General features: G+C 33.1%; 6 protein-coding genes and 1 non-coding gene across 11 annotated transcripts; 2 read left to right on the forward strand and 5 right to left on the reverse strand.

Moving 5' to 3' along the window:
• Positions 1-51: 51 nt before the first annotated feature.
• Positions 52-1,330, reverse strand: LOC121126252 (protein arginine N-methyltransferase 8-B-like). Its single transcript, XM_071891724.1, has 3 exons — positions 969-1,330; positions 540-919; positions 52-406 (listed from the first exon to the last, which is right to left on the reverse strand). Exons 1-3 carry the CDS (start codon positions 1,239-1,241, stop codon positions 157-159), a joined length of 903 nt encoding a protein of 300 aa, XP_071747825.1. The 5' UTR covers positions 1,242-1,330; the 3' UTR covers positions 52-156.
• Positions 1,331-1,358: 28 nt separating this feature from the next.
• Positions 1,359-3,680, forward strand: LOC121126224 (FAD-dependent oxidoreductase domain-containing protein 1). The gene is made up of 7 exons (XM_040721545.2): positions 1,359-1,549; positions 1,650-2,066; positions 2,123-2,352; positions 2,413-2,622; positions 2,685-3,177; positions 3,235-3,349; positions 3,412-3,680. Exons 1-7 carry the CDS (start codon positions 1,418-1,420, stop codon positions 3,549-3,551), a joined length of 1,737 nt encoding a protein of 578 aa, XP_040577479.1. The 5' UTR covers positions 1,359-1,417; the 3' UTR covers positions 3,552-3,680.
• A 5,413-nt stretch (positions 3,681-9,093) lies between these two features.
• Positions 9,094-9,979, forward strand: LOC121126262 (protein Skeletor, isoforms B/C). Its single transcript, XM_040721584.1, has 2 exons — positions 9,094-9,419; positions 9,486-9,979. The coding sequence occupies exons 1-2, from the start codon at positions 9,141-9,143 to the stop codon at positions 9,795-9,797; spliced, it is 591 nt and encodes a 196-aa protein (XP_040577518.1). The 5' UTR covers positions 9,094-9,140; the 3' UTR covers positions 9,798-9,979.
• An 11-nt stretch (positions 9,980-9,990) lies between these two features.
• On the reverse strand, positions 9,991-13,652 carry LOC121126267 (uncharacterized). Of its 4 annotated transcripts, none has more exons than XR_005866877.2 (5): positions 13,149-13,652; positions 12,667-13,091; positions 10,410-11,073; positions 10,310-10,336; positions 9,991-10,143 (listed from the first exon to the last, which is right to left on the reverse strand). It is a non-coding gene; the product is annotated as an uncharacterized protein (transcript). The 4 variants fall into 4 exon arrangements; XR_005866879.2 differs by having other exon boundaries at positions 10,394-11,073; XR_011782210.1 differs by lacking the exon at positions 9,991-10,143 and having other exon boundaries at positions 10,147-10,336.
• Positions 13,653-19,317: 5,665 nt separating this feature from the next.
• On the reverse strand, positions 19,318-21,483 carry LOC139904746 (PAN2-PAN3 deadenylation complex catalytic subunit PAN2-like). The gene has a single exon (XM_071891753.1). It carries the CDS (start codon positions 21,481-21,483, stop codon positions 19,909-19,911), a length of 1,575 nt encoding a protein of 524 aa, XP_071747854.1. The 3' UTR covers positions 19,318-19,908.
• Positions 19,611-23,909, reverse strand: LOC121126282 (PAN2-PAN3 deadenylation complex catalytic subunit PAN2). The gene is made up of 3 exons (XM_071891743.1): positions 23,485-23,909; positions 23,033-23,390; positions 19,611-22,968 (listed from the first exon to the last, which is right to left on the reverse strand). Exons 1-3 carry the CDS (start codon positions 23,907-23,909, stop codon positions 21,676-21,678), a joined length of 2,076 nt encoding a protein of 691 aa, XP_071747844.1. The 3' UTR covers positions 19,611-21,675.
• LOC121126301 (I-kappaB kinase beta) lies at positions 23,885-26,882 on the reverse strand. 2 transcript variants are annotated; one of them, XM_071891746.1, is made up of 5 exons: positions 26,667-26,882; positions 26,359-26,579; positions 25,921-26,204; positions 24,861-25,858; positions 23,885-24,789 (listed from the first exon to the last, which is right to left on the reverse strand). In XM_071891746.1, exons 2-5 carry the CDS (start codon positions 26,502-26,504, stop codon positions 24,619-24,621), a joined length of 1,599 nt encoding a protein of 532 aa, XP_071747847.1. In that variant the 5' UTR covers positions 26,505-26,579; positions 26,667-26,882; the 3' UTR covers positions 23,885-24,618. The 2 variants fall into 2 exon arrangements, with proteins under 2 accessions (XP_071747847.1, XP_040577575.2); XM_040721641.2 differs by having other exon boundaries at positions 26,359-26,869.
• Positions 26,883-27,160: the final 278 nt, after the last annotated feature.

Genomic DNA, 27,160 nt, shown 5'->3' on the forward strand with positions numbered 1-27,160 from the left:
CAATTGATAATTTCAATTTTGAAAGTTTTCCCCAGCTCAAAAGAATGAAAATTTAGAGTATAAATTATGATTGTAATATTTAACAAGAAAAAAATATTTATAATTATACTTCCAAGGACACACAATATGAATATCAAATTCAGAAAAGCAGGGATTTCATATTACTTTAAAGGTAAATTCTTTCATGTTGTCAAGTTTAAACTGTATGATTGAGTCTCTTCTGTTGTTTCGATTAAGATGGAATTCAACTTTTCCTTTCAGCTCATCTGAAGGGGTAACATGATAGGGACTGTATAAGAAAAAGACTGGACATCCCAAAGAAGACGGATGTCTTGGTGAAATCTCATATTTATCTTCACTTGACTCAATGACGAAATGAATCAAGAGAGCGTCAAATACTGACTCACTGAAAATGAAAAGTTTGATCTTACTTCCAGTTACTCCATTTTCCCCTTGCGCCTTTCTAGCTAGAGCTAAAATATTTAATTAAAATAATCAAACTATTATTATCAAATAGGTGGAGCAACTGGGAGATATACTGAAAAAATGATAAATTCCAAAAAATGCAGGCTTTTTCAAGATCCTTGAATGTTCCATTTATCAAATCAATATCTAATAATTTGACTGAATTTGAAATAACGTTATCATACTGTATGTTACGATAATATATTTCCTCAACTGCTTTGTTCATCATTGGACTGAGATCGAATCCAAGGACTTGCTGATTCTTCCAAATATTGATGTTCTCTTCCTTATAAACAGAGTCTTGAATTGCACAAAGGTGTATAGAAAATCTTCTAGGAATCATGAATCCCTTCTGTTTGTCTAAATAACGATCCTTGACTTCCATCACATCACAAAAAAGCCCAAAATTGTAGAAAATATGTGAATCAGTAGAATTTGTAATGATAACATTCACCTATGAGGTCAAAAAATAGGTCATACTGGATGACTAATTTAGCACTTACTTTGGAGGGTAATTTAATACTTCTAAGATCACTGAAGTAAAGGCATTGGATTGATGAATTATTGCTTTGAATCACTTCATTGACATTTATCCATGTAGGCAAATCCTTTTGAATATTATACACGGCTGTGGCCCCACTGGAGGAAGCCAAAAGCGAATAAAAGCCTCTATCATGAAAACTTAAGTCTAAAACTGTCAAATTCATAACTGTTTCTTGATTTATCCATTTCCGATAAACAGAATCCTGGTATGATTCTTTTGGATCGGGATTCATTACTAATTATTACAGTTACACTATTAAATTTTAAATTTACATAGAAATAACTAAGTACTTCGCTACTTAGGTTTTGGTGAGTGGTGCACGAGGTTGCGGGACTTCAGAATTTGTTTCAGAAGTTCCGTTTGTCAAACCACATTGTCAAATCAGAAGTAAACATAAAAAAACAAAATATGTTTCGTCTCCAAAAATTTCTTCGAAGAACTATTCAAATTCGCCTTAAAATACCGGAGTCTTCCTTATCCAATCTTATACCCTCGTCATCACTTACTCATCCTCCACCTCAACGAGTATTAAAACCAAAGGTATAGCTCTAATCAATTATTATTAATTAATTAAACATAAGGTTAATTTTATATTATAATAATTTATATGATAATATCTCAATCGATATATTCTTCATAGAATTCCCTTCAGCGTCTACATCCCAGAGATGATCCCTATATCAAAACATCAAATAGTGATAATTTCAATAGCTTCTTGGATGATCTATACGAAAATGATAAAGTCATCATGGGTATTGATAGGGATACTGGACATATTATCACAACACCTCGTAATCCTCAATATTCTCTCATCAAAAATCAATTTGAAAAACCTTTTGAGAGCTCATATGGTACAGTACGTCCTATACATGGAATCAATCGTGCTCTTGATCAATTAAGTTCTAAACCCAAAACTCGATTCTATAAACCAGGATTCCGAGCATTTTACGATATTATTATCGTTGGTGGTGGGATTATGGGATGCTTGGTTGCTTATGAGATCCTAACTTTTCTACCTAAAGGCTTTCAACTGGCTATAATAGAGCGTGATTTAGATGTACGATTATTCATATTTTCTCATTAGTTTTAATTATATAATATAATTCTATTTAGTACCGGAATACTCCTACGGTTCTCTCAGTTGGAGGGATTCGACAACAATTTTCGACTCCTGAAAATGTGTTAATGTCTCTTCAAAGTGCGGACTTTTATAGACATTTGGATAAATTTCTGTTCATTAATGGTCAACATTTGCCTACCGTTCATTACCAACCTCATTCATATCTGTATCTTGCATCAGAGGAGGGAGCTTCTCAAATGGAAGCAAATCATAGAATGCAGATGTAAAGTTTACTCAATAATTGATTCACACAATTTTTTTAATATTCTTAATATAATGATAGATCCTATGGTGCAAAGTCGGAATTACTAAGTGCTCGAAAAATAAAGGATATGTTTCCTTGGATAAATACTGACGGAATTGCTATAGGCAGTCTTGGAATGGAGAATGAAGGGTTTATTGACTCCAAGTCTTTGCTTCAAGCTTTAAAAATCAAATGTATTGATCTTGGAGCAGATTTCATTCATGGAGAAGTTCATAACATGGTTTCACAGTGTGTATTCATTTTTAATTTCACGTAGTGTTTTTGTATCGATATCTTCTTTTCTTCTCCAGACTTGATGAAACAGAAATCCACAAGGATAGCGCGGATACATGGGAAGATGAAAAGCGGAGAATGTTCAATAGAGTATCAGAAGTTCATGTCGAACTCACCGACGGAGATGTTTTTCCTATTCATAGCTCACAGTTTGTAATCGCTGGAGGAGCAGAATCTGGACATTTAGCCTATTTGGCTGGTATTGGTGCAGGTTCTGGTGTATTGAGTGTGCCATTACCCGTGGTTCCTAAAAAGCGTTATATTTATAACTGTCATGTAGAAGGTAATAGAGGTGGTCCTGGACTTGATACTCCAATGGTTGTTGATCCATCTGGCGTATTTTTTCGACGAAATGGATATTTTGGAGACTTTTTAGTTGGGCGAAGTCCTCCTAATAAATCATTGGAGCCAAAAGAAAATGATAATCTTGATGTTGATTTAGATTATTTTGATGAACATATATGGCCTTATTTGGTTAACAGAATACCGCATCTATCTAAAAATACCAAGGTAAATACTGTTGTTTTTTTATAGCAGATTTATTGACTTAATCATTCTCATAATTAGATCACGGACGCTTGGTCAACGATATATGATATGAATCTGCATGATCACAACCCTATTATTGGACCCCATCCGTATCAGGGTAGTGTATTATTTGCAACAGGATTTTCTGGTCAAGGTAATTATTGTATATAGTATAGACACTTAAACGTAATTATGAAATTTAACGACTATTTGAAGGTTTGTCGCTTGCTCCTGCTGTTGCAAAAGCGTTGTCAGAATATATCATAGAGAATGATTACAAAACAATAGATGTATCAAGATTACACTTTCACCGTCTTTTAAAAGATCAAGAAATTTGGGAAACAACAATTATTTAAATAATAGAAAATATATAATTAATTCATCGCATCAGCTATTAGTAAAAACACTCTTCGTTATTATATTGTTTTTTATGGATTCTGACCCATTACTTATTTATTATAAAATAAACGCATAATTAAATAAAAGTTTGTCATTTTACTTATCATAATCAAACTAAGCATATCTACAAAAAGTTTGAGGTTTTTTGGTCAAATCAATATTTTATTATAATCTCAATACATTTTATTTTTTTAAATTGTAGGGGGGTGCTTCATCCAAGAACTTTTTATATAAGCAGTACATTGTTCTATCAACAATTCATTAACATTTTAAAGGAACAATTATGGTTCAAAGGAATAATCAAATATTTACAAAATAGAGATTTTTGAGATGATTGTTTGGCCCATTTCGATGGAAATACTGTTCTTACAGAGCAGTTGAGCAACTGATCACTGATAACATAAGAGATCCTGCGAATGTTAATATATATATGTTGTAGTTAAACTAAGAAATCTGTTAATATACAAAATAACTAGTTTATGTGAATAATAACTGAACAGTCATTGAGTCAAAATCATTGAGGCCCATTCCAGGGACGCAAATTGATGCTCGGCCCATGGGATATGCAGCATGTCCACAGGGGTTGATTAAGAGTCATCACCCTCCGTCAATTCATGTATTACAGTCATAAACGCCATCCATTGTAACCTAGGTTCATATCCCGGCGCACGAGTTATCTTACGTGCCATTACGATAAATAAACGGGTTAGAATCTGTAATGTATTCATGTCTCCTTCCCTCTTATTTATTGTATTGTCTCGTATATATATATATATATATATCAGAGTAGTGTTTTGTATTAATAAGAATATAATAGTTCCTATTAAACAAGCCTTGTTTTATTCCTCCACGTCTTTCCTCCCCTCAATTCTCTTGGTTCTCCTGGATTCATTTGTATAAATAGTCTGTCTCTTCAACCTCGTCAAGACACAATAGAACCCACTGGCAATTCATGTAATATTATCAGAGACGGAATCCACTATAGCCCCGGTTGATATCCCGACGCACAGGTTGTGTTGCGTGCCAACGCGACTAACAAACGGGTTAGAACCCACGACCAAGTCCAAATATGTTTATAACTGAAAAAAAACACCACGCAAAACAATCCGTGGGTTGTGATATCAACCGGGACTTTAGTGGATGCCGTCTCTGAGGATATTAGATGAATTGGTGTTTTTTAGTCGCGAAAGGACGCCAAACAACTCGGGGCTTGGGATTCCAACTGTGTCTATAATGTAAGGCTAGGTATACCTACAACTGGGAGTTTAAGTTGCTGGAGTACTTGGCGTATTAAAATTTTACTTGACTATGAATTCTAATAATTGTTTAACTAATAAATGTGCCCACTTTATAAAAAAATCAAATTTGATCACCCTAGTTTTACTCAATAAACAGGGGCATCCGCAGGGGGTGGGCTGGAGGGGTTTGAACACTCACACCCAAATCGGGGAGTCTTTGTCGTAATCCCAAAAAATTATCGTCTTCTAGCAAAAATCTCAACGGGAAAACAGATTAGAAATTTATTTTTCAAAGAATCATTTTCTAAAAAAAGGTTATTTGTTTAAAATTCAGGTGTAACCCCACAAATGGTAACTCTATAATTTTCTACAAAGTTTTTGGTCTCTTCCAAAAAAATCACGTCCCTCTGAAATGAAATACTCCTGATAAAACAGCGGTTCATAATCTTCTAACTCAATTAACCAATTTCAGAATCTCAAAAGAGTCATTCCAACGAACCAATATATATTTTTTAGTTCAGATATATATATAAGATGTTAATTATAATTTTCTTTTTTTAAACATGAGCTATTCGTTAAGAACCTTTGTGATAAAAAGGACATAAAAGGTTATTTATATGCAGTAAAAAAATTGAAATGATAGTGAGAAGATTATTAAAAAAGGATTCAAATTTATTATGAATGGTGAGTCTTGGATTATGAGCTCAATTCAACAAGATTTTACTTTTTCTCAAATCTTGAATTCTAATATCAATCTTTTCAGTACTTAAGGTGCAAATCTCGAATCTATAATTAGTTTTTTCGTATCGAATTTTGGTTTTCGAGAATTTTTTGAATATTTTTACATTTGAGTCCACTTTTGAAAATGAAAAAATCACAAAAAAATGAGTTTATTCCTTACAAAATTGTACGCTTAAGTATTTGAAAAAAAATAATTATGCGGTATGTCTAGAATTAGGAAGGTAATTTAATTTCTAAAAAGATCAATTAAGAGCCTTATTGATCCATAAAATGAAATTAACGGCATAAGTAAATATCCTAATAGATTTCATTACTGTAATTGATTTTTATTATAACTTACTGTGAATTATATACTTTATATCATTTATGGTTCATACTGTAAATGTTTTCAATAATAACGTATATAGAAATGTGTCGTCTAAATATCTCTAAAATTAGACGAAAGGGCCACATCGATATAAGAGTGACCTGTGACTATGTAATAAAAAGCGTTACTTTGAGGAGAGTACCTCCATCGACTATCAGTGAATCTAAAGAACATTTACAATGACATAGATCGGTTTCAGGAAAAAATGGCAACGGAAGAAGGTTGAGTCGTTGGAGAGAGCGAGGAAACTGCAAAGCTCAGTACATTTAGAGAAATCTGAAATAGCAATAGAACGATGGCCTTCGTCTCTTCATAAACCTTCTTTATTGTCCAATGAGAATGAAACAGGTGGCATCCGGAAAATTATGTTTAATTTGCGATTTGGATTCTTATTTATTGCTGGTATGTAACTATTTATCACTTTTCCATGTTATGAAAGAGAAAAAAATAGCACAAACCAAACTAAGGATTTTTTTTTTTTAGAAAATTTATTATTTGAAATTTAATTGAATTTTTAAATTTTTTTTGTCCAAAAAATTTAATTTAATATATTAATTTGTTTTTTACAAAAATTAAATTTTTTAATTTTTTGGGAATAACTACGTATTTTGGGAATTTTTATACAAAATATAAAATATTTTAATTTTTTTTTTTCCAAAAAAGTCCAACAAAACAAAAAAAAAAAAAAAAAATAGAACTATGATAGAGCATAAACTGTTAAATCCGGATAAAGGCAGTTTTTTTTTTGTTTTTTTGGATTAAAAGTGGACTATATCCAGTATATACAAAAGCACCACAATTTTTGGATGCTTTTGTATATAAGTAATTTAGAAACTCCCTATTTTTCGGCAATCAGTGTTTGATTAGATCTTGTTTTTGACAGATCATCGACAATTGAGCTTATATTTCAGCAGAAGTGTTTTTCGAGGGCAGTTATGATTAGAGTTGAGTAGTTTGTAATGAAAACACTATTTAAAAAAAAGAAAAGAAAAAACGGTTGTTGCGTCTGCTCTTTCTTCTTTTTTTGTTCATTATTTCATATAATTAAATTTTATGTCCACAGATGCACATTTTTGGGGAAAAAATTTCAAATATTTAAGTTTTTGAAAAAAATTCAAATATTAAACTTTCTATTAATAAGCAAAAAATCATTAATTTAAGGGGGGGGCTCCATCCCACAGCCTGTGGACCCCCTTTTTCATGTAGTAGTAAAATATACTTATGATTCCCATTCGTGTTACTCTAATTATAAAAGATAAAATGTTATGTTAATTATAAAAGGTTGTGCCCATAGCGGTCTAGCGATTCAAACGGTTCCAGTTCTTGAACCACTAGAACCGGAGCCAACAAAGTTGAACCGAGGCCGCAATATATTGATTATCGGTCTCGGTTCTTGTGCTTTTGTTCCTATATAGAATATATCAAGAAAATAAAATATATATTATAAAAAATAAATTAACTTTAATCATTAAGTCAATTTTCTGAGTTGTTTTTTTTTGTGTGCGATTGCAGCGGTTTTTTAACTTTGCTAGGGTGATGTAGATGTATCTGAGTTTCAAATAGCTAAGGGGTTCTTATGTTATCTGAAAAAGGGGTTTAAGGCATCAGACAGTGTAAGTACAAGAGGAAGATGTTGGGTAGATTATGGATCTAAGTCCGCTACTAAGCTTGTCGGGGTCCTATAATATGAGAACTATAATAATATGTCTTAAGCCAAACTCAAACTTCACTTTGTCAAGACCCCCAAACACTAATACATTATAAACTGAGTCCCCTTTTATACTAGTTTTCCAAGCCCCTGCTGGACTTGTGATATACGATATTACAGAATTACCTATTTTTACAAAAAAATCCTTAAAAAATTTTTCCTTTTTTTTATTCATTCTAATTTTTATTTTCAAAACGGTAAAAATTTCAAAAATTCCTTCTTTTTTGGGGGGAGGGGGGAGGGGCTACAGTCCCTCCAGCCCCCTCCCTCCTACTGATAAGTTTATCCTCTAATGACAAGTCCATATTTTGAATTTTATAGTCAGAAGCGATAATTAAATAATGACAAATTGATCATTGCAATTCCTGGGAAATGATTAAACATTCTATTTTATTATATTCGAATAACGTCGTGGATGGAAATCCCTGTTACATAGTATTGCAGCAGGAATTTTCATCAAATATAGATTTGATTTTATTCTGTAAGGTGTCTTCCCAAAAAATTTGGCAATATTATATCAAACAAATTACATGAGAAAGAGTAACTTCAGAAACTGCCATAATTAAGGACAAAATATCCTGTTTTCACATAGAAAACATTCTTTAAAAGCCTGACACAATTTCATCCTGAGTGACTACTGATTTCCTTTTCGTCCAGACAATATCTAAAGGATGAAAGAAACTCCCGTTATTACGAGAAAGTTTATCAAATATGTAAACCCCCCTTCTAATCAAGTATCGGGCGTGTATTTAAACCTCATACATGCAATTTATGGGTTGACTTGATTTATATTTGGATTATTATTTATTTTTTCGAATGTTGGGTCCTGGCATAAAGCAGGAGAGAAGAAGGATTTAGTATTCCTGTTAGGCAAATATTAGTGCTGGCTTTTGGTCTGAAGATCTTAAACCGGTCGGAGACTTATACAATTTTATAGTAAGACCAAACTAATTCGGTTCAAGTTTGGTCTGGATCGGTCTCGTATTAGAATTCAATATATCAATAAAATTGATTTTGATCAGTCTCACAAAAAAAGACATTATTGTTATGCTTAACGTTTTTTTTAGGGAAGGGAATTTTGGTCCACAGTTTCAAATGGCGATCTTGACTGAAATGTTGTGGGTTATAGATCAGTCTATAAAAAATCCCTGAAGACAGAACCAACATGGGTAATTATTACTCCAGAGGAATTTAACCCATTGATAATGATAAGTTACTCTGAGATGGTAACACACTTATATACATTGTATATTGAATCGAAAGGAGTTGTATTACTTCTTCTAACTAAGAAAACAGAAATTTTCTTAAAACTAACAGCGCTCATTAACCTGGTTGTCTTGTACTACTATTCCCTCCGGTCTTCCTCCGTCAATACTTTCTTTCCTGGTGAAATATATACATATGAATGATAATACCTATGGCTAGTATATATAATATATATGGAGAAAATATAAAATATAATCAGTTAGTCTCAAGTCCTTAATTCAACAACATGTTATTCCTTTTGTTTGTCTTGGCACAATTACTTCATAGTTCATCTGCCGGCTTTGTCGGATCACTCACGGATCATGTCCATAAGTACGATATATCTGGAGATATTCATATCTTAGACGGAAAGACTCTACAAATCCGTGGATTTAACTACAATGGTCAAGGACCTGATGCATTCTTTTATGTGGGTAAGTGGGGCGATCCTGGTTCCAATTACGGAGTGAAAATAAACTATCCCACTCCAAACTCTGAATCACGACTAGGAGCTTTTAGCAATGAGGTAAGGATATATGATTCATGATTATGATTCATATATATCATTTTTTATTCATTCCCTCCCTTCCAGGATATTCTTTTGAAGATGCCACAAGGGGTTGAGACATGGGATTTGAAATGGATCTCTGTTTGGTGTAGAGAATATTCGGTGGATTTTGCTTCTGCGAGGATTGGTGAAGGAAATCCTACACCTTCCTCAAATGAAGTAAAGGTTGAAGATCCTTTATCATCTGTTGATTCATTAGACGATCCTATATTAGAAGCCAACAACTTAATTGACGATGTCTCAGAGAAAAATAGCATATCCAGTTCCATTTCTTCATTGTTTTCCCTCATATGGCTTTTTTTGAGGTTTTTATTTAGACTAAGCACAAGTGCATGATTGAAGAAGCAAGCAACTTTACACATCTTGGGGGTTAACGGGATTGAAATAATATACAAAAAAGATTTATAGTCAGTACAGGAATATTTTTTGGAAAATTGGTTACATTACGTATGAATATGTAGACTCAAATTCATTATATGCAAATGTACTTTATTTATTGAATAAAAATTTTTATATCACATCACTCATTTATTTAAACTAACTACTACCTACATCATAAAAATATAATATTACAATCTGTTAAAGTTAATTTCATGAAAACGGAACGTGAATCGAAATAATTAATTAGTCATTAGCTATCCTCAAAATCATCCAAGATCTTAAAATAAAGTTTAAACCATCCCTATAATAGAAAATTTTAATTTATTTAAACTTGACAAGCATATTATTAGTAACCGATTTTTAAATTTTCTATCATCTAAGGAAATGAAAGTTAAGGACTATAGAAACAAGATCCCGTTATAAATTTTAGAATATAAAATAACCCTGGGCGACAATAATATATGTACCGTATTTCCGTTGGTCGTTGTATGTACCTACAAATATAAATTTTAAGCTATATGTAATTAATATAGAAGTCTATTGCTTTATACATATCATAGGAAATACCTAGGAAGACAATTCAGGATTCGAATTAAAGAAGATTCCATTCCCCTAGTATTTTTTAACTTCATCTTGACAATTGTCCATATAAAAAGCATGAAGCCGCTGATTTCTCATTTCCTTTATTCTCCAATCCGGATCCTCTTCATACTTTTTACTAATATGTTCAAAAGTAGTTGATGATATAGAGATTGTGATACTCAGAAGTAGATATATAAATAGAATAATGAAGAAATAAAGAAAGAGTTTGGAGAACACGATGATGAGAGGACTTGCTAGTCTGGACAAGGAAGTAAACGTTGGAAACATGTCATCCCCATTAATAAGAGAGAAAAGAGACTCTGAGGTTTTTTCAATTTCTCGAAACTTGGGATGATAGGGACCAATAACGATCCAGGCCGTCAAAACAAAAGCAAAATAAACGCAGGATGCCGGAGCTAAAAATCTGATAAATTTAGGTAGAGAGTATTTAATGGTCATGAGAAGAATGTTTGGTTTGTTTCGCTCCATATAGGTGGTGAGATGAAAAATGGAGGAGAAGTAAGTGAGGGACATCATGACGGCTCCAAAATCCCATTTCTTAGGATCAATCACGCGAGATAATCGAAGATCAATGATGTAATAGCATCCGAGGATATTTAGAATACATCCAAAAATTAAAAATATGTTGCTGCAATAAAGAAGATGAAAACTTATAAGTTTAAGAATATTAATTACATATATTAGTTAAAAGTTTGTAATCAAGGCTTCAGAGAGTGGTGCCGTGTTGTGAGGAAATAATACAACTCCAAGAATGATAATAGGCAATAGGGGTTGAGGTTTGTTTACTTAATTGTAGCTAGACAACCACCTCTTGAACATTCATCAATCATCTCCCCACCCCCCCCACACTCGTTGTGCGAATATTGAAGGAATCCTAGGAATTGATATACTACATCAATATGCAATCTATTCTTTTTTCGAGTGGTGTTGGTAGTATGGATAACCGAAAAAAGAATCTCGAGATTTGTGCTCCCAGCTTATGAGGGAGGTTTCTCTTTCTAATTTATATTATATTGGTGAATGTCAAAGAGATGGTTGTCGGGTGAGGTTGTTTAATTATTTGTGTATTACTTAATTGAATACTGTCACCCCCTACGAAAAAATAAAGGTTAGATAATAGGGCATGAACAAACAAATATTTCGCTCAATCGAGTCCACAGGATTATACTTCTTTAGCGGGGGCTTGGATTTTGGATTTTTTTACAAAAAAAATCCAAAAAACCATAGCTATTCACAAAAAATTCAATTTTTTTAATTTCAAAAATCGATTTATATTTATTAAAAATAAAAAAATTTGGAAAATAAATTCCAAAATATCAATTTTTTTTTCAAAATTCACAGTTATTCACAAAAAAATTAAACTTTTTTCGAAAAAGAATCAAATATTAATTAAATTTTTTCTTTATTTTCGCCTAAATTTTTTCATCCTGCCCAAAAAAAAATTCTAATCAAATGCAAAAATTTCTTAATTTGGGAGGGGTTAAAGCCCCTCTAGTCCACCCCTTGCAGACGCCCCTTTATTTCGTATATCTTCCGTTCCGTCTATAATAATATATACTAGGTAATTTCAAGGTTTTAACATTTTTGAACTACTAATCGGAATTATCGAGTTTTTGGTTCAAGATGCATTGAGTTGTCAGTATTTAGTGAGTCTTTCAAAACTAAAATCTTGAATTCTTGGATATTTATTAATTCCTAATGTAATGAACATCTTTTGTCTTCAAAGGAAGTTTATTCTTCTCTAGAGCAGAGTCCCAAACTATCAATGAAACCTTTATTTAGATTCCTATTAGAATAATACATTATCTTGTACGATGTTAGAAGGGGATTGTGATACTGACGCTGGGGACTTATTTTTCAATGAATATTAGAAAGATGGATACTCCCTCAATTATGTACAATGAAGACTTTATCTATCCTAAAAACTAAACAAAATCGTTTATTAAAAGTTTGGATCTATCCAATAAAGAAGTAGTCCCTCGGATATTTTTCGTGATTTTCGCATATTTTTTGTTGGTTGCAATAAAATATAATAAAAATTTGTATTAGGGCTAAAAATTAAAATATACTTTCAATTTAGATTAATTTTTTACTATTGAAAAATATCATTTAGTACTCAAAAAGTAGCTAATACACAAGTCACGATTTAAATAAAACACAAATCACGAAGCATGACATTTTGAAATGACTGTGGATTTGGTTAACCCCTATTGTTACTCACCTTAAATGGAGAAATGCACATTTCTCATAAAACTCCATTTTCCATTTGAATTTTCTCTCAAAAATCTTTTTCGTCATTATTCCGAGGAAAACTCCATTGTATACTTTCCATACTCCTCTTAGTAAAGAAACCAGAGACATAATTACCGAAAAAAGACAGATCCAGTGCTGATCCCGTTCGTTCTTCAAAGGTGGAAGCGAGAAAATGGAGGGCTCATAATCAATTTTCAAATTCAATGGCATCATTCCATCATGGTGAGAATTGTCAAAGAGAACAATCACTTTGAAAATCGGTCTTTGAGCACCCCCCTACTCTAGCTTTGACATAGAAATTTAAGGAAATGTATTCAAGATTTGCATTTTTCATTGGGATGAAGGAAAAATGAATTTGAAGCCATTTCTGAGAGGCAAATCCCTTAGTATTGTCTAAAAAAAGAAGTTACATATTGTTATTTTTTGATGTGGCAAAAGGTCAAACCTTACCCAATACATTACATGTTGTATTCTCTCTACTCAGACAAATGGAGGCATTTGATCCTTTGGAGTAGTATAAACTATACTCATCCAATTCATCCAATGTTATTATGATATAGTCAATGATCTTGGTTATTTGTCGTATGTCTGTAACTGCTAATATACCCACTTCCCGTGGCCTTAAATCAAATTCCTTCAGGACTTGCCCAGTAGGGAAAAATATATTTTGTAAGGCATTTTCATTAAAAGTATAGTAGGAAGTGACTCTATAGCGCTCAACTCCAAAATGATATAACACAACTGAGAGAACAAAGAGTTTTATGAGATCAAATATCAACTCATACCATTTCTTTACATCCCTTAAGAAGAAATGGGTGAGAGACTCCCGGAGTCTTCGAATATTTTCTTCTTCCTCCTCTTCCACCTTGGATGTCATGGTTTGAAAGACTGGAGGTGAGTAGGTGTGAAATAACAAGACTTTTGTATTATCAGGAGTGAATTATTAATATTATCATTTAAGAGACTTCATTTGTCACGTATAACTAAAATGCGTCTTTAACTAGCTCTATTTATATTATCTCGTTGGGTATGGATTGGCTCAATTATTAATCAAGTTAAATTCACAAGTTTCAATCCACGTCGGTACCTTCATTCTATATTGCAACCTTTTGTCTTACAAGAAATAGGGAGGAAAGGACCCAAAATTAACTGGTAGTTATAGTCAATTCTTCCAAAATATGTAATAATTTTTAGTGATGAGCTGCGACCTGAATTTTACTGCTCAAGTATTTTTGAGTTTCTTAAAAAAAAAAAACACTCGAGTGCAATAATAGTTGGGGGGGAATATTCACAGCTTTATATGAGCTAATTCGAATTCCACACAACAACGTTTATTACTCCAATATAATGAAAATAATTGGGGAAAAATTATATCTGATAATAAAATATCATGATCACATAGCAATAGTATTGCAAATTTCTTAGCATACTGCTGTACTTTTCCCTCCAAAAAGAAAAATGGCCTGAAATTATCTGGTAGTTTGCCAACTACGGCCGTTGATTAACAAAACACTTTGAGCGCATGCACAGGAAGGACAATTTAGTTTTGTTTTAACGAATCAACGAAATATTTATTTCACAATCCTGCAAAAGGGAGAGTGTCCTTGTTGTGATCCACGCCAGAGGAGACAATATTTTGAAAACTTCTTAAACCTAAACAGGTCTTTTGTTTGTCAGGAAGGAACTGGAAGAGTCTGGAGGTTCAAAAAGACTCTGCTCCATGCCACACCCCAAAGAAAACGTTAACCTGGTTGTCATAATTTATACCGAGAGATCATGATCAACGAGTTGAGTACAGTAATGCAATCCTAAGGCTGTCTCGTGGAATTGAAGATTTTTGTCTATTTTCTAATCGTGGTCACCATTTAGCAGATATAATTTTCCAATTATAACGGAAAAATATATCAAAGACCAAATAAACTTTTCATGAAAATTAAACTTACTTATCTTATTTTTAAACAAAGTTATAGGAAATCAGAATGGTAGCGATACTTTTGTCCTACCCTTTATTAACCTTGGTATCTGTTATCACTATTTAAGGCTGTAAAATTCCTGGAATTTTCAAATATATGATATTTCCATAGGAATTTTAAGGAATCAAAACTAATTCATGGAATTAATGGGAAATTTCGAATAAAAAACTGTGTTAAACTGGGTTTTTTTATTTTTTGTTTATTGAGGTTTTCATTTTATATGCACAAATAACATAAGAAATAGATGAATGAAAGTATAAATATTTTGTAGACATCGAAGGGTAATACCTAATAACATCAGCCCCATATCTCCATGCAGATCCAGAGGTGTTCAGAACCCTCAAAGAGAAGGTAGTATATTTTTCAATAGCTAAGATGACAACACCTCCTGAGCAGCTAAGGGTCCATAATTAATATTTTTGCTGGGAATAAGAGCTTTAGAATTCAAAAAATCTTATTCCAACGCCTTTTGTCTTTCCTGAGTATCCCTTACGTTTGAATGTTCAAACAAAACCAATGCTTTCCTGAATTTTGATTCTGCGTCCTCCAGTCCCTTTACGTTTAAGGTTATGTATTGTTTTAGAACTCGAATGCTGGGAAAATCCACGAAAGTGTGTATAGCGAAGTTAAAAGTTTTTCCATAGTCCTAATATTGAGTGTTATAAAAAATAAGACCAGACGAGATTTGAAACTGCGCAGTAATTTTTTTGTGGTCATAAATATAAAGTAAGGATCCCTCTATCTTTTTATACCAAGATTTTGGGAAATTTCAAATATCTCAGTTACATTATTCGTAAAATCCCTCGGATCTAAATTTTTGAAATGCCATGGTCTAGGTGCGATCTGGGTCTGAGCAGTCCTAAAAAGCGGAAACAAACTTTACCCTTCACAAATACCGAACCCACAGTATTTCAGAAAGAAATTTTTGAGGTTGAAGGCTAGAGAATATTCTTAAGTAAAAAAAAAATATTTTTAAAAACAAACAAATAAATCTGCAAAATATAATAATGTGACTAAAAAGTTGCAGTAAATAATTTCAGAATGGAAGAGTTGTAGTTGCAACTCGAAAACGTATTTTTTATTTTCCAAGGTTGTCATAATTCAGGGGTGACTGCAGGATTATACATACATATATATATTTTTTTCTTTTGGAGGGGGGATTGGTTTCTGGATTTTGTTCGAAAAAAATTTCGAAAAGCCATTGGAATTTACAAAAAAAATTAAAAATTAAATTTTTTGGAAAAAAAAATCAAAAATTAAATTTTTTGGAAAAAAAATCAAAAATTTAATTTCTAATATTAAATTTTTATAAAAAAAATTACTAAAAAATCCTCAGCTGCTCACAAAAAAATTCAAAATTTATATCTATTCATAATAAATTGCATTTTTTGGAAAAAAATTCAGAACTCTATTGATATTTATTAAAAAATAATTTTTTCTTGAAAAAATAATTTCAATAATTTCCCCATTGAATATTTTTTTGAAGAATTAAATTTTTTGGAAATTTTGATATTTGTCGGGAATTGGCAACTACCCCTCCAGCCCACCCCCTGTGGACGCCCCTGTAATTGTTATTTTATTCTTGAATAAAACAATATGGGTAAAATAATCTCCAGTGCTTGAAAGATACGGAGTAGCACTGAGGATTTGTTGGAGAGTTTTAAGTTGTAGTCGGAGTAATTCCTACCTATACCATTGATAGATACGAAGTTAGATTTTTATTTCCTATAACTCATAGCTGCTAATTTAAAGAAATGACATGACAGCTAAGCTGTTTTTCTCCCAAACTTTCTTAAAATCGTCAGGGATACCACGTTGATTTATGGTTTCTTTTTTTTAGTATCATATTATTATAGTTGATAATATTGTAGAGAAAAACGTGTGCGAGGAGACAGGGGGGAGAAAGACACATGGTATCATTGTTTAAAATACTGATGTGATTATCAGTGATAATCACATCAGGAAATTAAGTTTTTTGGAAAAAAAATTCAAAAATTAAATTCCAAATATTAAATTTTTTTACTAAAAAGGAAATATTCCTTAATTTGAGGGGGGACTAAAGTCCCTTCAGCCCAACCCTGCAGTCTCTCCGGGGTGGGGGGAGGGGTGTTCAAATAAAATGGTCTTATTCTTTACCCAAAAAACAAAAATTGCTTTTGGAGCCCAAAGAGACTAGATAAGAGGTTAAATTATAAATCAAAAAGTGACTTGCGTCTCAAATAACTACTATAGGAATTTAAATGTTTTCTAAATTTATTCAAAATCAAAAAGTTTTGGTCAAAATAAGAAATCGGTGAAAATTGCAGTTTCGTTTTTTTTTTTTCAGGTGTAAAGAATAGATTTCTAATTAAGTACTGGATTTGTCGCTAAAATAAATTTTGTAGAAATTGGTTTGGAGATCCGTTTATACATAAATTGGATGCATAACACTGCTGTTTTACTCAAATATCTGTCATTTTCTGAATAATTTTTCAATTTTTTCATCAAACGTCAATTTTCAAATTTTCAAAAGAAATGCAACAAAACGAGGTATTTTGTACATAAAAGTATAGATTTAAACTTTTTTTAAATATTCGGAACATTTTGTTAGATAATTATTGCTATTTTCACAAAATTAGTCCAAAATAGTTTTTGCTATTTTCTTCTCAAATTTTAATTTGACAATTTATTCTTATGTTTTGATGCATACAATGTTATTTAAAGTTTATAACACTTTTTTTAATTCAAATAGTACACTTTGTATAATATACAGGTGTTATATTATCTTAACGCTTGCCCGCTCGGAAGGGGTTTAAATATTAAGAATAAATATAATACACCATTGTCTATGTAATTTTCTGTTCCCCTTTGGCCCAAGCAACACAGCGTAACCCTTTTATGCATAATATAAAAAAGAGCTAATATAAAAATAATCTGTAAATATATTTTTCAGAAATTCTCTGTTTATTGAAGTAGAACCCCAAGTTCAGAAGATATGATTTTTTGAAATTCTGAGAAAATACACCGTAGTTTTTGGTAAAATTGCAATATATAACTACCTTGGGAAGCAATCACCTGATTTTGTTCCCCTTTTTCTAGACTATGTGGATATTTAGTTGAATGATTTTTTTAGTAAAATTATTATTTATATCTTTAATATATGTTTATTTTTTCAAAATGCCTTCATTTATATTTTTTTAAAGACACAATATGAATTACAAAAATTAAAACACATCCTATTTTTCCCGACTCTGATACTCCATACCATACCCCCTCCCCCTGACTACATGTATACATCAGTGCCTTAGAATACAGGCACGGATGTACACCAAGGTTAATTAAATTCAAGGTTATACCATAACACGTGTACGACTGATATTTTTATAGTTTTTCGGGATACATTGTGAGGGGTGGGGAGGGGTCTGACCTCAAGTTTCCTAACGGATTTTTCTGTCAATCTTGGTTTTTATAATGTCCTGACATAATACTTTATGTACATTGTTGTAATTTTTGTCCATATAATTTATGGTTCAAATAAACCTTCCGGAGGCTAGACCCATCAGGAGGGGGGTCAGGCTGACAAAAAAATCAATGTTCTAAATGACATAAGTAATTTCAGAGGGTCAAACCTTTTTTAGTTTATGGGGTAAAATCTTCCGTGGTGGGCTCCCAGAGTTTTTGATCTCTAAGAAAATTATTTTTTAAAGATAAACATGGTAGCCCTGACAGTTTAAAGAAAGCTTTGGAGGAGGGCAGCTTAGCTGTTATAACGTTTCCTTAAACTAGCTATGAGATAAAGGAAATAAACAAAATCCCCACTCCGTATCTAGCAATGATAATAGCAGGAATTACTCTGATGTCAATCTTAAATTATACTCAAGAGTCTAACAAGGACTTATAACTCATCAGCGTTACTCTCCGTCATTTATGAACAAACACATTCGGGGTTACACTCTATGGTTTACATGTTATCTCCTCAAGAATATCATGAACAGCTTAGGAAAACATATATTTATCTAGCAACTACAAAAACTCGGTCCTATTCCATTATATTATTTTTTCTAGTGGTGTAAATTGTGTGTATTTTTTGCTGTACCTTTTTTTTGGAATTAGTATACCAAAAAATGATTTTTTTTTTCTTTAGCTGTTTTCATTATTATTTAGCTCCTGAGTTGTGAACTTTTTTTCCTACTACATTCAAAGATATGATTGAACATTCGTGTGTGCTCATAAAAGGCTGAGAGTAACCTTAAAGATTTGTTGCAGAGTTATATTTGTAAGTCCTTGTTGGACTCAGAGTAGAATTGAAGATCGACATCGTAGTAATTTTTGCCAATAACCACGTTTATGTCCTTCCCATTTGTCACACCTGATCTAATGAAACGTCAATACAGCTAAGCTGCTCTCGTCCAAAACATTCTTTAATTTGTCATGGTTACAACGTTGATTTTTTAACATGCCTTAAACACACGCGATTTTCATCAATAATTATTTCATTCTTGATGAGAGTACATTATTTATCACATTAAGTATATATATGACCTCATGAAAAACTAAGAGTAACATTGATGATTACTTGAAGAGTTATCTTATACATTAATCAAGCAAAGTTTGTCTGTGCATCGACGCCTAAAAACTCATGGCAATAGTAAAACGATACGTAAAGATTTTGAAATAATGGTTTAATTCGAATAAATAATTATTATCGACTATAAATTACAGAATCTTATGTGATAAATGTTATTATTATTATTTTTTAAATATAGAGCATGATTATTTAGTACTTCAAAAAATGACAGCGAAAAGAGCTTGAGTAAAAAAAAGAGTAGTGGTTACTCGTATTATGTTAAGTATGTATACAGAGAAAAAATAAGACACACTAAGTTTCAAGGCATCTACGTACAGATATTGCTTATATTTTCTTTTTTTTATAGTTTGTATGTAAATGCGACTCTTAAAATTGTTTTTTTTTTTTTTTTTTTTTTAGTTTTGCTTTTTGTATTTTTATAGAAAAATATATTTTTTTAAAATATGTATGTATATTTGTACCATTTGTACCATGAAAGTTATTATTATTAACATTCCTTGATTAATTATTTATCACCATACACACTTTTCATTGCCAAATTTTGACTTCACTTTTTTTTCTTCTTCTACATCTAGATGAAAGAGCTAGTTAATAACTTTTTAATAACTATGAATAATAATATTATGTAGCAAGTTCCATAAATTACAGAATGTAATACTTTTCTTATTGTCTAGGCAGCGTCTTCGGGTATTTTCCAATTGAGTTCTTTGCCTTTTTCATAAAGTGCATTCAGAGCAGTTATGAATTGTTGATCTTTTTTCAGTTCCAGATACTTTTTATATAAAGAGAGAGCCGTGACAGCATCTTCAACGGAGTCGTGTGTGTCTCCTTGGATTTTGATTTTGAGAAAGAACCAGGCCAGAAATTTCAGAGAAACCATACGATTATGAGGTAGATGAAAGAGATGCACAGTATCAACAATTTGCTCGGGGGGTACCACGATATTAATGACTCTAAAATCGTTCTTTAATCCATGTCCCACGAATATCACTCCAATATCAACCAAGTACCTGAGTTTAAGATATGTAGACTTAAGTGTTGTAAGGTGCTTAGAGGAGGAGTTGGCATCCAGATCTCCGGGTTTAATCCCACTAAACTTCGTGACATAGTCAACGACTTGCTCTTGAGTCGATATATAATCATCAATGAACGGAGTCCCTTCCAGGGGACCATTGCCACGAACAACTGTGATTCGAGCCACAGACACATGAGCTGCTTTAAGTAAAGAGACTTTACCATCTGATCTGAGTTCAGATTCTTCTTGATTAAGAGTCACAAACTCAGCATCAATGGCCGTCAGATCTCCAGGCCCAGGCATTTCATCTGAACCCAGTGGAATAAATGCTATTCTTTTTTGGCCGTCCCTTCTTGTGGATAGAGATCGTCCTTCGTTAAATACAACGGTTGTAATGGGATTGATATAAGGTATTTGCTTCTTAGCTTCTGACCGACTTTGAAATACAAGGATACACGGAACTTTCCAAGAGAGATTGAACCAAACAGCCTCTTGTTGAGATATTGTTGATATACTAAAGTCATTTAGAATATACCATTGACTTACAGCACTTGCTATTTTAGAGTGAAAGTAAGGACCAATATTGATACACGCCACAAGATTGCTATGTTCATTTGTAGATGGCTCAACAATATTACAACACACTGCATATAAATCATAAGTCAAAGACTCGACAACAGGAGAATCAGTCTCATTTACATCATGAGAAATTGTTCCATCTTCATGTCGATTTAGCGTGAAGTTGAAGGGGACCCAAGATATATTTTCGTTAAAAAGACGATCTCCAAAGTCTGCATTCGTAGCTTTGTCATCATAAATCTCCGGATGCCAAAACTTGCAGTCTGGAAGCCGATTACAATTAATACCATAGCGACATTGTTTAATACCATCTGCAGGAGGAGCTAGTTTAGCATCTTTTTCAGTAAGATCGAGATTACTATTTCCTTGAGAGTCTTCTTCATTATCTGGGAACATGCTTTTATGCATCTTGTACGTAAGCTCAATTTGCGTTCTCCAAAAATTAATATCCTGAGTGTTGTCACACCCTGCATTTAGGTTGAGTATTTTAGGGAGGGATCGTACAACTCTCGTTATGTTGGTTGGTTGATACTTCCTACATTTATCACACCATGCAGGAGTAGTTTGTTCGGGGCATAGTGAGGAGCAAATAATCCTCTCAAACTTGTATAAGACTGGAGAATCAGGAGAAGCCTGTTCCGGGTAGACCATGTTGACTACTTGCAGTAGATCCGAGGAGGCTACGTTTGACTTGCATCTTGTGCAGTAATTAATTTTGTCTTGTTTAAAACCGAAGAGATCGGACACAATGGAAGGCGAATTCCCACTGTCATTCTTAGATCTATATAGGTATCAGAATATAATGATAGAATTACACCCATTAATATATTATCTTTTCCATCATTACCAAAATTCAAAAGCAAATGTAAAATAAAAATTGCGATTAACGTTTTCATTGATGAATATATAAAATATAATAATGATGTGAAATTCTATGATTATATTGTCGTTCCTTGAAGGACTTGAAGTATGAGAAGGTTCTTTATCGACACTTTTACTGTTATTATTATTATTATGTTGAGGAGGTAAATTGCATTGTACATGAGTTTGTTGCAGTATGAATCGATTCCATGACTGAATGAGACGGGGAACATTACATTTCTTTATTCCATGTTCACCAGAGAGAACAATTCCAAGTGCAGAGGCCTCTGGAATGGTTCTTAATGAACGCAAAAAGTTAGAGGACTGACAAGGAGCACCCGAGGAATGATTCATCATATGAAAGAGAAAGGATAATTCACAGGCAAGACATGTCTCTCGGGTACACACATGATTTAATATCATTTTATGGAAATTTTCGATAAAATATAGAATTTGAAGCATTGAATTCGAGTAGGCATTTGGAAGTGTAGCTTCTAAACCACAGAAGCCAGTTCGGTTATAGCGATCAAAATCAAAATCCTCTACTCCCAGCTTAGAATACTTGACCACCACTTTGCGATAGCGTTTCGGAATCAAAGAAAAACTTAAAGTATCATGATCATGATTTTTTTTATCTCTCCCATTATTAAATGAAGAAGAAGATGAGGAAGGGGTAAGATTATCACATCTACCATGTTTCTTAACGTTGGAATAAGCCACGAGATTCCTTTTCATGTTTGTCACATTTCTTGCATATCCCACAGTGCCAATAATTTTCATTGATCTGATAATTTCTGGATTAATTTCAGGAGTATCACGAAATGCATTTCTACAAAATCTATCAGGCCACAGATCAGATAAATAAGAATTAGTTCCCGGCGGTAAATGGGGTCGAGGCACAGAGGAGTAGACTGCAAATTCATCATCTATAGACATTGCTGGAAGTTGTTCAACAGGATCAGCAAATTCTGTGGCTCTGGCATATGGATTTAATACTGGATCGGCGTACGAAGAGTAAAGGTAAATAGTATTTCCGGTATCACCAAAAGCAAGACACTGATTTGAGGGACTGATATCCATAGAGATAGTATTAAGACCCTCTAGATTAAACTCTACTTGAAACATTGATAGGTTGGGGGTAGCTAAGCAAGCAGTATCTGCCATTTGAACTTGTCCGTTGGCAGACATGATTGCGATTTGTGATGTCATTGATTGTAAAAATCGAAGGTGATAAGGCACTACCATACTTTGAATTGGACTTATAGCTCTCAATATCTAAATGGTAAATAATAAAAAAATAGACACAACTTCCCCATACTAATATTAAAGCATGACTTACTCTCATATCGTAAACCATTAAAAATCGATCCGTTTGTTCAATACCATGTCGTAAGGACTGTCCACAAGTAATTAGGTGATGTCCATGAACGTCAAAGTCAGACAAAGTCCCAGTATGAGCATCTAGTGAGTGAGCCAATGCGAGCGATCTAGGATCCCTTAATTGTATTTTACCACAGGGAACATCTCCACAACATGTGAAGCGAGGATGCTCTCTTAAAAGAGCACAAGATCCCTCAGTGTTCACGACAGAAACCTGCTTTCCAGATCCAATATCATATTCGACAAGACTTTCTTGCATTCCGCCCATTAAAACGCGTTGAGTTCGATTATTAACTATCAGACTATGCATATCCACCCTGCAATTAATTAGTTAATATATTATCTACATATACATACCTAGCAATCGGTAACTATGTGACTTCAACAAAAATTATTTAGACAGAGACTTACATATTTTTAGAAGAATAATTGAACTGAGGTACACCACGACGATGCTGGCCCCGAAGAGTTGTGTTTGTAAGGATAAGTACAGACTGTTCTGTTGTTGTGATATTACGGATATGATCTCTGGGATGAACTTGAAAAGAGGTGTATTTTTGGAACTGTGTGCCGTAGTAGGAAGTAACGTGACCACTCCTTGAGCCCATCCATAATAACTCTTCATGCTGATCAAAGGCAAGCGTACTAATACCAATCTCTCTGTCTTTATGCGTTCCATCGCCAACAACACTATTTACTAGCTTAAACTCGTTTTGAGGGATATACATCATATCCCCATCATATTCAGTCTCAGTAAAATCCTCAGATGTACCTTCAGGGCCATTACTTCCGTTCATATACTCCATAGAAATCTGAAAGAATATACACAGTATCATCAATAACAATGTCGTGTAAAATCAAACTGGAGGAATTCACATATCGTCCATGAATAATATATTTATTATATCATTATATATTTTGTAGTATTGTATATACATCAAGTCATAACAAAGCATGAGACAGGTAGAGCACCAAGTTATACCAATTGATTAAATTTATCTAAAGACTCAGAGGCAGAATCTAAAGCCCTTTGCATATTTGATCGTAAAATTCGATTTTCTCCAATCAGTTGTGACGTTTCATCAACATGAGAAAACATTCCCATTCCACTTGAAGAAGATGGTGAGGCCGTGCTTGGAGTTGAACTATTATCCACAGGAGATAGCTGAAGAGCAGCTGAAAGGAGCTTCCAAACATCAGACTGTCTTTTTCTTTGACTCTTTGAAACTGCCATCAAAAATATTTCTAGCTGATTTTTTGACACTTCAATCTTAGGCATTAAACTACTGATTGCATTAACATGGATTAAAATTTGGTTAAGAAGAGTGAAATGCTTTCTCAAAATTTCATCTCTACGTTTTAGACAGATGACAATGAGACGAGCCATTTCAACAACGTTTGAAGATTCTGAAGGACGTCCATTAGAAGGAGAATTTTTTTTTAGAGATTCACAAAGAGTGAGACTTTTGGCACAAAATTCCTTCAAGTCTGGGCAAGAATCTACTTTAAAAGATGAAGACTTTTGTAAATTTCTTATTTCCTGGTTTATATTGATAATTTCTTTTTCAAATGATGCAACATCTTTTGAATATATTTTAATTGTTTCTCAAGGTTTGGTTCAGGCTTTGACCAAGAGTCGTAAATTTTGGCAGATGTTATTCGTTGTCTCCGCGTTGCTTGCTCTTTGTATTTTTCTATATCATAGTTAAGCGATTCCTAATTGATAATGAATGAATTAAGAGAAAATATATCAAATAAAATGAAACATATCTATGCGGATAACATACCTTAAACAAATCAAACTTCGACACAGCCTTCTCAAAAAGTTTAAGAAGTCCCTGACTAGAATTATTCAAAATCTTTAACTCATTTAATAGATGCACAATTAGAATCCGTGTGCCCACGACACTATTTTCGTGATTTGCCTCCTCTTGTCTCAACAAATAATATCCATGAGCATAGATACGTCTTTTTGTTTTGAAATCAACCTTCTCTTTAGGAGACTTTAAGGCACTCTTGACTGCATCAGGGATTATGAAACCGTATGAACTAATTTTTTCTTTAATATCAGTGATTATGCGAGTGTCGGTAACGTAAACAGTAGCACAAAGTGGTTGTCCCAACTCTTTCTCCTTTAAAAATGGCTCAAGACATAAGAGTCTATTACCATTTCTCGTTAATAGAATTTGGCACATTTTAGGTATATGGACTCTTTTTTCAATAATTTCACAAAGACTGTCAACAGATGACTCATTCTCAACAACAAAATCCATCTTATTGAGAGAATTGTCCAAAAACACAATTTTTATACGTGAACAATTCAAAATAGAATTAAGCTCAGAAAATACAGTTATCTCCTCTGAAACCTCATTTTTCCCTCGTAGATTGGCATCCCATTCAAGAAGACTTTGAAGCCATTGAGCCAGATCCCGTTGAAGAGATTCACTAATATTATTCTCTAAGAAAAATTCTACTCTTTCATCATTCAATTCAGGGATACAAATCGTCTCTCTATTTTTATTTTCGACAACTTCCATCCATTTCCCAGGTGGATAATCTGGTAGAAATGGTCTAACACCCGTAACAATTTCATGTGTAATGAGACCCAAACTCCAATAGTCCACAGACTTAGTGTACTTATTACCCATATAAAACTCAGGAGCAAGATATTGAAGCGTGCCCACAATGGTTTGAGCAAGGGAACTTTGATCTAATTTCTTTGCATAGCCCAGATCAATAAGTTTATAGATGACACGACCTTTTTCGATATGAATGACAACATTTTCTAAGGAGATAAAAGGGCACAATGAAAATATGAAATGCTAGTTTGCTAGTCAGAGACACTACCCGGCTTCAGATCTCTATGAATGATGCGTCTGTTATGTAGGTATCCAAGTGCAGAGGTTAGATCAGATATAATAGCAAGGACTTGAACCTCTTGGAGTCCGGTGGCATTTTCACATGTATTTAAAGTCGCTCGTAGATCTCCTCCAGAGCAATATTCCATGAAAAGTAGTGGGAGGGAAGAGTCCTCTTCCTTATCCTTGAAGTCGGACGGAGGAGGGAAAGACTTGATCACGTTGGGGTGATTCAATTGTCCAAGAATCGCGACTTCATTGATCCATTGCTCCCTTTCAAAACGCAATGACTTACCTTAGAGACATTCGGGCTTTTTTTTTTTACTACTTAATACCAAAAAATCATCTTTTAAAACCAGCTTTTTCATTCCATTCTATGGAACTCCTGCAAAGTGTGAGCCTCCCTCGTTCCAAGGTAAGTCATTACCTCAAATTAGTTGATAAACTCTTTCCCAAACGGCATTTCTTTACCGCCAATCGGAACTTATTCTCCTTATGGACCCACACGGAGACAATACCAAACCCTCCAGATCTGGATTGATTCTCCAGAATCCAGGGCGACGACGTCGACATCCCCCCAAGACAAAAATAAACTTCTCTTCCTCTTTTCTTTTTTGTTCTTCACTTTTTCCAATTTAATTCCATCACCTTTTTATTATTTTATTTCATTCATGTTCCGTAGAGTTGTTTACATTGATGCTTACGTCATCAAAGAAAATTGGACTCAGTACTTACTTTAGCATCGTACTGGCCGTACTCCGTACTCTTGAATCCTCCACATAATATATTGGTTCCTTTTACTTACCTATGCTATCTATAATTATGAGTCTATATTCTTTTATGAAGTGAATCCTTCCCAATTGACACATGTACGTACGTTTCATGTTCAAACAAAATATTGTAAGGGATATGACGTCAGGAGGAGCCATTCTGTCAATGTCATTTCGACACAGTCGTATGAACCACTTGGTATATTATAATTTATAACATTAATAATGTCAATTATAGTACTCTAGCTGGGATACTGAATGCGTTCATAAGTGCTATGATACAACATAATACAACAAGCACAGTCGGTCATGTCAAAAAGCACCCAATGTTTAATTACTTGAGGTCACGTTTGAAAACTGCAAATAATGAAAATTATATTTCAGTTAGAGAATTGAATTTATTATTATTTATTTCCCATGTTGAGGCTTTTTTGTATAAAAAATGATATCGACGTCATT

The sequence above is a fragment of the Lepeophtheirus salmonis genome, chromosome 1, assembly GCF_016086655.4.
Source record: "Lepeophtheirus salmonis chromosome 1, UVic_Lsal_1.4, whole genome shotgun sequence".
NCBI classification, from domain to species: Eukaryota; Metazoa; Arthropoda; class Copepoda; order Siphonostomatoida; family Caligidae; genus Lepeophtheirus; species Lepeophtheirus salmonis.

Bases quoted from the DNA above. Each gene is read 5' to 3' on its own strand.
- LOC121126282 (XM_071891743.1), bottom strand. From the start codon at position 23,909: ATGATACTGTGTATATTCTTTCAGATTTCTATGGAGTATATGAACGGA. The intron at 23,391-23,484 runs GTAAGTCTCTGT...AATTAATTGCAG, and splicing joins AATTATTCTTCTAAAAATAT to GGTGGATATGCATAGTCTGA. The intron at 22,969-23,032 runs GTAAGTCATGCT...TTTACCATTTAG, and splicing joins TAATGGTTTACGATATGAGA to ATATTGAGAGCTATAAGTCC.
- LOC139904746 (XM_071891753.1), bottom strand. From the start codon at position 21,483: ATGGTCTACCCGGAACAGGCTTCTCCTGATTCTCCAGTCTTATACAAG.
- LOC121126301 (XM_071891746.1), bottom strand. From the start codon at position 26,504: ATGTCGACGTCGTCGCCCTGGATTCTGGAGAATCAATCCAGATCTGGA. The intron at 26,205-26,358 runs GTAATGACTTAC...GCGTTTTGAAAG, and splicing joins AGTTTATCAACTAATTTGAG to GGAGCAATGGATCAATGAAG. The intron at 24,790-24,860 runs GTATGTTATCCG...ATTATCAATTAG, and splicing joins CGAAGTTTGATTTGTTTAAG to GAATCGCTTAACTATGATAT.
- LOC121126224 (XM_040721545.2), top strand. From the start codon at position 1,418: ATGTTTCGTCTCCAAAAATTTCTTCGAAGAACTATTCAAATTCGCCTT. The intron at 2,353-2,412 runs GTAAAGTTTACT...ATATAATGATAG, and splicing joins GCAAATCATAGAATGCAGAT to ATCCTATGGTGCAAAGTCGG. The intron at 2,623-2,684 runs GTGTGTATTCAT...TTTCTTCTCCAG, and splicing joins GTTCATAACATGGTTTCACA to ACTTGATGAAACAGAAATCC.
- LOC121126252 (XM_071891724.1), bottom strand. From the start codon at position 1,241: ATGAATCCCGATCCAAAAGAATCATACCAGGATTCTGTTTATCGGAAA. The intron at 920-968 runs GTAAGTGCTAAA...TTGACCTCATAG, and splicing joins GTATTAAATTACCCTCCAAA to GTGAATGTTATCATTACAAA. The intron at 407-539 runs GTATATCTCCCA...TTTCATTTTCAG, and splicing joins TGGAATTTATCATTTTTTCA to TGAGTCAGTATTTGACGCTC.
- LOC121126262 (XM_040721584.1), top strand. From the start codon at position 9,141: ATGTTATTCCTTTTGTTTGTCTTGGCACAATTACTTCATAGTTCATCT. The intron at 9,420-9,485 runs GTAAGGATATAT...CCTCCCTTCCAG, and splicing joins TAGGAGCTTTTAGCAATGAG to GATATTCTTTTGAAGATGCC.